Raw genomic sequence first — 12,241 nt, forward strand, 5'->3', positions numbered from 1 at the left:
TGTTTTGCAAGGGATTGCTGGTGGCAACCATATTCTGTTTTTTCAATGGAGAGGTAAGCAGATTGAGCAGATTGATAATGCTAATTCTGGCATTATTTACTCACCCTCATGTAGTTACGTTTTAATTTTTGAGGAATGTTATTTTAATATTTTTCATGCAACATCATAAAAGTGGTCTATCTAACTTTTTTGTAACAGATAATCCACATTTAAACCAAAAAATAGTGAGTTAAAGTTGTTAAAAGCCATTGGTTTACACATATATTGTAACCAAACACAGTTTGAATATGTCGAATGGAGAATGACATTTAAGAGCTACATCAGATTATCAGTGAAAAACAAATTTTTCAACATGTTTCTCATAAAAACTATTAAAGTCCCCCCTTAAATTATTCTTTTTCGAATATAACCTTTCATACAGTGTGTGATATATCTGTTTGTGAATGTAAAAGGTCTGCAAAAAGTTGTCTCCTAAAAGAAAGAATCAATTCTGAACTGCTGAAACGAGTAGTAAGCAATTCCATTCTTACATCCTGTTTCATACCTACATAACAATGTACAGTAACAAATTTACATAATGCCAGCCTATAGTCTTCATTGGCTGCCCGCAAACGACGTCTACTTTGACCCGCCCTCACTGTAGTTGTAGCTGAGACTGGAAGAGATTGGTTCATGTTGTCGACATGAAGAGGCCATTGTTATGTTCGTATCACTGTGTATCAAGTGCTGAGGAAGCCTCCAGAGCTGAAATTCAGATATGGTAATAGGCGAGTGGTCTGACCAATCAGAGCAGAGCAGACTCTTTGAAAGGAGGGGTTTAGAGTGACTGACCATTTTCAGACACTGTGAGAAATGAGGTGATGCTGCAATGTATTTTATGAGACAATTAAATTGTTTTTGACCTTGGATGCATGTGAACCTATTGTTGGAGACCTCTAAAACAAAATTAGGATCCTTTAAAATAGCATAAAAGGGGCACTTTAAAACTATTCAGATGACTTGGAATACAGCATTCAAGTTTGAACTGACATTAACATCACATTAAACAATGTTAAAGTAACACCTGTCATCCTTATAAAAGGGGCTAAATGTAAGTGAAATCACCCCTTGTATGAAGGATGTGACCTTCAGGATAGCTTGACGTTTTGTCCAAGTGGCTGGTGTTCAGCAAGTCAGTCAGGCGTTCAGTGAGTTTCTGGGTGAATACCTGGCCATGTTGTGCAACTGACACATTGATTCAGACATAGTTGATGTCACTTTCCTCCATGATCTGTCATGGTGCACACATGATATGACTATATATATATATATATATATATATATATATCAGTGGCGGCTGGTGCAAAAAATATTTGGGGGGCACAAAAAAAAAGAAAAAAGAAAAAAAAATTAGAAATGCAGGAATGAATAGGCTAATTGTTAAATATCCATTTAACAAGTGATATAATAATGTATCTATCTAAAACATGGAAAATTCAGTATTTAAAGCATGCCATAGGGCTGAGATCTAAAAAAAAAAAATGTGTATTTAATTAAAAAAATAAATAAATATTTGAGATCCTGCCCAATATTGTCCTAGAAACAATGTTCATATTGAAGGCTATAAAAACAAACATGAATGTAACTGTGTAGTATATGCTATAAATTATGTGCAAAAAAGGGGTCAAATCACATTAGGCCTAGGCTACATTCTAAAATTATACCTTTACAATCTAAAAACAAAATGTTTTTTGAAGCAGAAATTAAATACACTAAACTAAAAATGAAAATAAATAAAAACAAAAGAACAGACTAATAATTATTATTATTTTGATTACCCTAGAATAGTCACTTTACACAGTTAAGGTCATTGCACACTGAGTCCGAAATTCGCATGCGAAACTTTCGCACGTTAAAAAATAAATTCGACCTCACGTTATGTCAATCGCATTTGCACACTGCCTCCGAAACTTTCGTCCGTCAAAAAAATATTCGGATCAGGTTCGATTTTCTGCGTTTTTCGCATCCGTGGCACGCATTTTGAGAGACGTTTTGACAATTCAGAGCCACCGTACGCGAACGCAAAAATCCAGAATGCCATCTGACAAGTTGATCCACGTCGTCTACAGCACAAAACAGCAGCACTGAATGACTAACAACGTGAGGAATACAAAGAGACCGAATATAAAGACAGATTGTGCCAGTAGTAAAGCATCAAACAGAGCCACTGACATTCTGAAGTAAACTTTGAAACGCTCGTATAATCCCGCAGCTCCTTGATGAGGTGAATTCTCCTTTCTCTCTATGCAATCTCGGGATTGAATAGACCCAATATTTTCTCTTTCTTTTTCTCTAGGAGACAACTAATCGTGCTCACTGCTTGAAGACTTCATTTTGTATTGTTTTGCGATTTGTTTTGCGATTTTTTCGCAACGCATTCATTATTACGCATCGGACTCAGTGTGCAAGGTCTCGGTGCGTGACGAATTTTTAGGATTGCGAATACGAAAAAACGCATGCGAAAATTTCGGACTCAGTGTGCAAAGGCCTTTACTGCTCTCGTACAAATACACTTAGTTGTAGGTTCGAAATTCTACATATGACTCAGATTGAAACTCCGTCTGTTCGGCGCGCGGCGGCGCTCATTCACGGAAGTTTGTGCTTGCTGAAGGGTCGTCCACGCCTGACTGCAAAATGGAAATATTTTCTCGACTTTCTAACATTTACAGATGGAGAATTTGTCTGTGAAATGTAAATTATGCACTGAGGAAATTATTAAATGTCACTTCAGCTTAAGAGAAAATTAAGATTGATGTATTTGAATTGCATATACATTTGGATTAGTTTGAACTCAAACAAACTAATAAACTTAATGTGATGCATATTTACATTCATACATAAATGAAATGGATAAGAAAAAGGCAAGATTTCTGTAAAAGTACTAATAAACTGAATGTGTTTAAATACACAATTACCAGATTTATAAATTTATTATCAATAAATTCAGTTTCTTTCATTCTAGTACATTTGAACTAATTGAATATCGCTTGTTCCTCACCTAGCCATATATATATATATTTTTTTTATTATGTTTCATTTATGTATGACTGACAAATATGCATCACATTATGTTTAGTTTGTTTAATGGATGGATTTTATATGCAATTCAAATACATAAATCTTGGAAATGATATGGAAGCTGAGATAGTCTTTTCTTCCCAATTGTAATGTATGTTTGAGTGAAACGGCTTCTCAAACAAGAAAAGATCTCAAATCTCATGAGAGTGACAGATTGCCCCGCCCAAACACATCATCAGAGAAGAGATGTCACTGCAAGAGAGAGGGGAAGATAATTTGATTTAAGATTGAGGACACATGAATATATATAAAAAAAGATGTGCCTGGATAAATCATTTACAGTATAATAAATACTGCAATATTCCATAAAAAAATAAGAATTGTTCATTTGGATTTCATGTTTACTTTAAATGTAGGCCAAAATATTCTTTGATTGAGACTTTTTCTGTTGCATTGTACTGGATGGAGGTGTTTCTCATGTTGTGCGTTTTCACCGAACATCTATTTGAAAACCAGACGCGTTCAATGTGTCTTTTGAAGTGAGGGGGTGCATGAAAAGTGTATTAAGTGGCAGTAAATACCAACAGGCTCGTCAAAACGCATTTACCAGACTTGAGAAAAACAGACTTAGAGCACTTATGCATGACAAAACCAAAACAATGAAGACACAGTTTCATTAGAATACTCAGCATGAGGTTCCTGGCACAAACTTGAATGGAATGAATTAGCGCCTTTCATCCGCCTATGTGTAAGTCATGTTTTAAACATGCTGAATTATTTCTGGGCCTGGAAAATGGGTCAATTATTAGCTTATGCATGAGCAGCCAGCTCACATCAGCATCAGATCGTCTACAAACTATTTAGATGTGTCCTAAGCACAGATCCTGTTTCAGGACAATAAAAGAAGCACTGACACAGAATAATATTTTCTTTGTGGTGGTGTTTGTTTACCTCAGCGTGATGATTCGTTCTAGACTAATGTCCTTCTCCTGTGCCCCCGTCTCCTCTACATTTGTGTCTGATCCAATGTCCCTCTTTGTTATGGGTTAAAAATACACAGAGCGGTAATTGGCACATCAAAATCAGTTATGATAATAATAGACAAATCTAATTCCCACATGCTGATTTATTCTAAAATTATGGACAAAGCATATTTACAGTGCTTAGCGTAAATGAGTACACCCCCTTTGAAAAATAACATTTTAAACAATATCTCAATGAACACAAAAACAATGGTAACACTTTACATTAAGGTTCATTAGTTAACATGAATAATGAACTACACTTGTACAGCATTTATTAATCTTAGGTAATGTTAATTTAAACATTTACTAATACATTATTAAAATCTTGTTAACATTAGTTAATGCACAGTGAACTAACATGAACAAACAATGAACTGTATTTCCAATAACTAACATTAACGAAGATTAGTAAATACAGTGACAAATGTATTGTTCATGGTTAGTTCATGTTAGTTAATACAGTAATTAATGTTTAACTAATGAACCTTATTGTAAAGTGATTTCAAAACCTTTTCCAAAATGTTGAAAGGCTAAGTTTTATATAACATCTGTTTAACTTATAACATGAAAGTAAGGTTAATAATATAACTTAGAGAACAAACTTTTCCGTTTTACTCAAATTAGGGTGATGCAAAAATGAATACACCCCACTGAAAGTCTTTGGAGCAAAGCTAAATTTTGAACTACAAATGTCTAATTTAACAAGAATTCAATGACAGGTGAGTCTAATTATTCATTACACAGGTGTCCAGCAGACAGTTGACTATAAAAGGGTGTTAAAACCCCTTCCCATTTCATGCTGTCAGCAATGGCACCACATGGAAGAGAAATGTCACGAGACCTGAGAAAGGTGAAGGCTACAAGAAAGTCGGCAAAGCTTTACTTTTCAGTCAGAATAATGTAGCAAAAGTGGTACAAAAATGTAAAAAAGATGGAACTGCAGCCATCTCACAGAGACGTCCAAGTCGTCCACGGAAGTTAACACCTCGACAGGAGCGTCTTCTGATGAGAAGGGTTGAAGAAAATCGGCATGCAAGTTCACTTCAGTTATCTAAAGAAGTAGAAAGCCAAACTGGGGTGACTATTTCCCGTGACACAATACAGCGTACACTGCAAAGGAATGGCATGCATGGGTGCCGTCCACGAAAGAAGCCTCTCCTAAAGCCCAGGCGCAAAAAATCCCACCTAGAGTTTTCCAGGGCCCATGCTGACAAAGATGAAGACTACTATGACTCTATACTCTGGAGTGATGAGACCAAGATAAATGTTTTTGGAACTGATGGCTTCTAAACTGTATGGCGTCGCAAAGGTGAGGAATACAAAGAAAAATGCATGGTGGTGGCATTGTCATTCTTGAAGAATGGAAAAAGATGGATGTTGCAAAATGTCACCAACTTGTTCATTCCATACCTAGAAGAATTGGTGCTGTCATTAAAAATCATCGAGGCCATACAAAATACTAGATGTAGTAGTAGTTTTTGTTGTGGGGTACTCACTTTTGCATCACCCTAATTTGAGTAAAACTGAAAAATGTCAGTTATGTTATTTACCTTACTTTCATGTTATAAGTTAAACAGATGTTATAATAAAATTAGTCTTGTCAACATTTTGAAAATTGTTTTTGTGTTCATTGAGATATTGTTTAAAATGTTACTTTTCAAAGGGGGTGTACTCATTTACGCTGAGCACTGTATGTCAAATTAACATTTCTCATTAAAGAGGATCTATTATGTCTATATTATGTGCCTATTATGTTTTTTTCTCATCTACTAGAATAGGTTTTCATGCTTGAATGTTGAAAAAAAAAAAACATTATTGTTCACATATTTGACATTGTTGCAGCTCCTCTCTTCCCGGTCTTTCAGAAACGCTCTGTTTAGTTCTTGTCTCTATGAAGCCCCTCCTTCTGAAAAGCACAATGTGCTGATTGGTCGGCTGGATCAATGTGTTGTGATTGGTCAACTGCTTCAAGCATGTTTGTGAAATGTCACGCCCCTAACAGCGAGATTCAACACACTACTAACACAACTCTACCAGGCCATAAACCCTTTTTTTTTTTTTTTTTTTTTGTATGTCTTAGGTGGGAATATTGTGATGTGTTCATTCAGGGGAAAAAAATCAAGACTACAACGGAGGCGTTCAAGGAGTTCAGAAACAGTGACACTGTAATAGAGAATAACTCCCGCTTGAGTTACTTTGTGCTTTGCAACTTTTGCAGACCTTTTTCATGCTCAAAAAGCAACATTACACACTAAAGAAAGTTAGAAATGTAAAAAAAATCAAAATAAGACCCTTTTAAAGTAACTTTGATGCACAAACAGTGCAATGCAGCTTTTCAAATCACAATTTTCTCAACGTCCTGACAAGGCTCTGGGACACCAGATGTTACCAGATAAAAACAGATGTTAAACTGAAACCTGCTACCTGAAATTAATAAACATTAAAATCAACAGCAATTTTATAGGTGCTTAATAATTGAATATATTTGTCTAAAGACTGATCACAGACTGTTTGGCTCTAGTTCATCTTCAAAGATGGTTATATAATAAAAGGAGATTCTCCAGAGGATGGAGATTTAGCTGCTCCATGTCAATGTTTATCACTCGTTGTGACAACTAACATATGCCACTCCCACATATAAGATAAGAAGTTTATAAGAATGTAAGAATGTTGTGACTGATGAAACAACTCAGCACAAGAACAAATGACTATAGCATCGTCCAATTACATTCCACGTTCAAAGAAACCACTGGCTGATTCTTTAGAACAGCCAAAAACATACATGTACATACTACCGTAATACTGTACTACCTTTTTTGTTCCGCCTTCTAATTAAAAGAGCCAATCACTGATTGATAAAGTCCTTGCGTCACTGCAGCTGCCATTAGAAGCTCCAGTTCCCATAGAAACCTGAGACTCGCACTTAGGACTGCACATCCATTGGCTCGTCTAGTCTGAAAAACAAGCCTTTTTAACGGTCTTGAAGCATAAGAAACAACATTTATGGGACAGTTCATGTCAAAATATGTTATTTAATTCTGAGTTTGCCAAGCAGTTCCTGAGATTTCAGGATTCCCCCATTTAAATAGATAGGACTTGGTCTTGGATGCCCGAAATAGCTTATCAGAGGCGTTGCAAATATGGCCGCCGAGTGAACAGACTTTCCTTAAAAGGAACCTTGGTCAGACCTTCAGACTGTTCTTAGTGTGCTATATCTTTTCTAACTGATCTGACTTATAGTTTCCCTAAAAATGAAGATTAAAAATCATAAAAGTCCTAAACACTTTCATTGAGGGGGTCAAAGTATTTAAGCTTCATCCACTATGTATTTATCCCTAACAAACCTAGAAACTATCTTAGGACATGCTAGCAACATGCTATTTCATGCTAACCCATGTTAAAACATGTTAGCAAAATGCTATTCATACTAGCAGCATGCTAAAACAGGTTAGCAATATGTTAAATCAGGCTAGCAACCTGCTAATTAATGCTAGCAGCGTAACATGCTTGCAACAAGTTAGTTCATGCTAACAAAATGCAAAATCATGCTAGCGACACGCTTTAGTAATTCATTTCAACAACTATACACTATGTAGTTCTGTTCTACATACTCAGCCATGTAGTGTATGAATTTTATAAGGTTATTTTGTCATTCAACATCAGTGTCTGTTAGCCCCTCCCCTCCGCAATTAAAGCTGCAACAGTTGAGCGCAGGAAGTGTCCAACATTCCACACTTCGTTTTTTTCAGTTAATTAAGTGCATTAAAGGGATAGTTCACCCAAAAATGAAAATTTGATGTTTATCTGCTTACCCCCAGTGCATCCAAGATGTAGGTGACTTTTTTTTCTTCAGTCGAACGCAAATTATGATTTTTAACTGCAACCGCTGCCGTCTGTCAGTCAAATAATAGCAGTGATTGGGAACTTCAACTATAACAGTAAATAAAACTTGCTTAGACAAATCAAAATTAAAACCTGCGGCTCGTGACGACACATTGATGTCCTAAGAGACGAAACGATCGGTTTGTGCGAGAAACCGAACATTATTTATAAAATTTTTACCTCTAATACACCACTATGTCCAACTTCGTTCAGCTTCCTGTTAGTGAGGTCAAAAAACGCGTTCTGATGACAGAAGTGATGTCTCGCCCATATACTTCAATGAGCGCGAGACATCACTTCCGTTGTCAGAGCGCGATCCGACCTCACTAGCCGGAAGCTGAACGAAGTTGGACATAGTGGTGTATTAGAGGTAAAAAATGATATAAATACTGTTCGGTTTTCTCGCACAAACCGATCGTTTCGTGTCTTAGGACATCAATGTGCCGTCACGAGCCGCAGGGTTTAATTTGGATTTGTCTATGGAAGTTTTTTCGACTCTTATTGTTCAAGTTCCCAATCACTGCTATTATTTGACTGACAGACGGCAGCGGTTGCAGTTAAAAATCATAATTTGCGTTCGACTGAAGAAAAAAAGTCATCTACATCTTGGATGCACTGGGGGTAAGCAGATAAACATCAAATTTTCATTTTTGGGTGAACTATCCCTTTAAGTGCACTTTTTCTTTTTGGAATTTTTAGTGTAAACGCACTACTCGTACTATTTACTACAAAACGATGTAGAATAGTATGCGAATTGGAATTCACAAATGCTAATTCTTGCTTCACTTTAAAAATGCGATTGGGTTGTTTTAACCCAGCAGTTGGGTTAAATGTTTGTCCAACCTGCTGCTTTAACTCAACTATTGTTTAAAAATGACTGTATTACTTGCTTAAAATGAACATTTATTAATATTTAATTAATGAACATTAATAAGCATAATAATTAAACAATAAACATTTATTAAATTGCTTATTAATAAATGTTCAGCTTTTGATCATTGTTGCCTCTAGTAATTATGTGTCTGAGTTTTAATTTGGGTTCATTTTAAGCCAGCCAAATAGTAATTTTTAAACAATAGTTGAGTTAAATAAAACTACCCAGCAGGTTGGACAAACATTTAACCCAACTGCTGGGTTAAAACAACCCAATCGCTGGGTTTGTCAATTTTCAACCCGACTTGGGTTGTTTTTAACCCAGCATTTTTTAGAGTGTAGCGACATTTTAAAACATGCTAGCAATGTGTTAAAACATGCTAATTAATGCCAACAAATGCTAAAACATGTTAGCACCCTGTTAAAATGTTAATTCATGCTAAAAATATCTTTAATTTTTCACTTTCCTAAATTTAAAGCTTATAAAACTGTCAAACTTTCATACGGCTGTTCACTTGCAGCAGGAATGCATTCAATCAAAAGTGACAGTGAAAACAGTATCAAAACCATTTTTATATGTTTCACTGCAGGTCCAGGGAGCTCTGAAAAGGCAGTGGATGCAATACAAAGCCCAGTGGGGTCAGCGACGACGCGAGCACTGCTCCATGAGATCCACCTCCTACACCGCCACCTCCATCACCGAGGTGCCCGCTTTCATGTACCATCATGACTGCAACAGTGAACACTTGAATGGTAAACAAACAGAAGACTCAGAGCTAGTGGCCCTCAAGATGGGCGAGACATACGCATGAACATTTGGGGAAAAAGACAATAACCAGCAAAGAAGTGATTCAGTCAAACCGGAGACTGGAGACTCCTTTACGGCAAAGCAACATTGACTGAATGTTCGCAAACTCCCCCATCTCAGACAGCACTTAAGAGTTGACAACAGAACATTCAAAGCCTGAGTGTTGGCACCATCGAATCTGTTGAAATATTACTCAAGGCTTTGTTTATATTCTCTACAGCTCTGCTTCTGCGAGTTGAAACGCAAAAGACGCAAGAAAATACAGACACGGGCCGCATTTCTTAAAATATGTCATATTAAAGCTGCTAGTTTCAGGCTCCCCTCACATCCTTTTCAGGCCCGTGGCCACAAACAAAAAAGTATTTCTGCGCAAAAAACCAAAGGATGTGTTGATTTGTGGGACACTGAGTGTTTCTCTAAAGCTACTGGGACGCGATCCTCTGGAGAACAGGCTATACTCATCCGTCTCTGAACAAAGGAGAGTTCCTCTGTGCCTCAATCCTGTTCCTGATGGTCAACGGAGGTTACGAGGATCTGTCTGACGGTCATTTCACATTTGAAAATAGCTTTTTATCTGTCTTGCGAGACTCCTGACTGCTTTATTGTTTTTGCAGCTGTGCTTTTCTGCCTCGTCTCTGTTGCGAAAGGGGGAGTGGAGGAAAAAGATGAACAATTTTAGGACTGCTTGAGTGAATTCATAAACCTGTGCATAGACATGCATAAAAATGTATTCTGTAAACAAAAACAAAACGAAAAAAAGAGACAAAAATATATTTAATAAGCTCCCATGCTTCAGAGTGCAGATGTATTTATCAGTCTGAGTTTGAGGCATCTTTTCAGTGTTTTGGAGTGCTGCTTCACCAGTAAGTGCATTTCCTCTCTGCGACCAAAATTCACTCTCATGAATGCACCAAATGCAATTTCAACTAGTGATTAATAATCCACCTTTCTTCACTCGCCTTTATTTGACCACAATATTGTGGGACTGACTGAATTAGGCTGGAAATAAGAATCATTATATATATATATATATATATATATATATATATATATATATATATATATATATATATATATATATATATATATATATATATATATATATATATATAATATCAAAATGATCAAAATTTTCTATTTATCAATGTGAATTTCAATGTGAATTTCACATGTTTATTAAAAGTAAAATCTGAAGGATCTTGTGACAGTGAAGATTGGAGTATTGATGCTAAAAATTCAGCTTTGCCATTACAGGGATAAATTACATTTTAAAATATATATTAAAATAGCAATTAATAATAATACTAATAATACTAATAATAATATTTCACAATTTTACAGTTTTTATTGTATTTTTGCAGAGATTTTTTTTCATAAACTTCAAAACCCTCAAATTTTGAACTGCTAGTGATGTATAAATATACATATAGGTGTGAAAATGTTAATGAAATCAAAGCAGCCCATCTTGTTGTTATGACTGAAGAAACATACTGTGGTGTTTTCTGAAACGGCCACATATTTAAGAGTGTGTAGACTGAACAACTGTGAGGAAAACAAGACCCTCTTGGCTCAAATCAGTTGGTGTCCGGGGAGCATGTGATGACAGGCAGCTGTCACAGCGTTTGCATTGCCTGTCACAAGAATACAGTAACAACTCTCACAGATACTAAATGCACATGTGCAACTACAATGAAAATGTTCTTTATAAACATATCCATTACTGCTAAATGAGAATCAAATATATTATCATTTAAAGATCACATGCAAAAATCAATTTAAAGGTACACTATGTAACTTTTAATGGGCAAAATTAACTCAATTTAAATAATGAGTCAATACTTCTTCATTCCTTCTTACAAAACATGTTTTTGTCTTACCCTGATTCACTAGCCTGTGGTAAGCCTGTTATAAGTGTTATATTTTAGACTTGAAGGGATGGTTGATGGTTGTCTACTTTGTGTGTGATAAACGTTGACATGGAGCAGCTAAATCTCCAACCTCTGGAGAATCTCCTATTTTAAGCAAACGCTAAGTATGGAAGCTTGTTTCTGCCGCTAAGTAAAAAAAATGAAAAAGGTAATTGTGACTTTTTATATCATAATTCAGACTTTTTTCTCAAAACTACGAGATGTAAACTCGCAATAGTGAGTTATAAAGTCAGAATTGCGAGATATGGTCGCAATTCTGACTTTTTTTCGCAACTGCGAGTTTTTATCATGCAATTCTGACTTTATAACTCACAATTTAGATTTTTTTTTCTGAGAATTATGACATAAACATAATAAATACACAATAATTTAAAGTCAGAATTGCATGATATAAACAATTCTCAGAAAAAAACGTCATTCTTTTTTCCCTCATAATGGGACATTATAACACGCAATTGCGATTTTTTTATCTCACAATTCTGACTTTATATCACGCAATTCTGACTTTATATTACACAATTCCGACTTTATAACACAATTCTGACATCATAAATCGCAATTCTGACTTTATATCGCACAATTCTGACTTTATATCACGCAATTCTTTTTTTTGCGATCAAATGTTTATTGAAAGGAAAAGAACAACATATTACAAGGCATTTCGAAAT

The 12,241-nt window shown here is 35.6% G+C and overlaps 1 protein-coding gene across 1 annotated transcript in view; it reads left to right on the forward strand.

Moving 5' to 3' along the window:
- The window catches only part of calcr (calcitonin receptor), a 42,347-nt gene extending 32,676 nt beyond the window's left edge, over positions 1–9,671 (forward strand). The window contains exons 14-15 of the mRNA XM_067411753.1: positions 12–53; positions 9,428–9,671. Coding sequence (XP_067267854.1) covers positions 12–53; positions 9,428–9,649 — 264 coding nt within the window. The 3' untranslated portion in view covers positions 9,650–9,671. The remainder of the gene's footprint in view (positions 1–11; positions 54–9,427) is intronic.
- The last annotated feature ends 2,570 nt before the right edge of the window (positions 9,672–12,241 follow it).

This window comes from Chanodichthys erythropterus, chromosome 15 (genome assembly GCF_024489055.1).
Source record: "Chanodichthys erythropterus isolate Z2021 chromosome 15, ASM2448905v1, whole genome shotgun sequence".
NCBI classification, from domain to species: Eukaryota; Metazoa; Chordata; class Actinopteri; order Cypriniformes; family Xenocyprididae; genus Chanodichthys; species Chanodichthys erythropterus.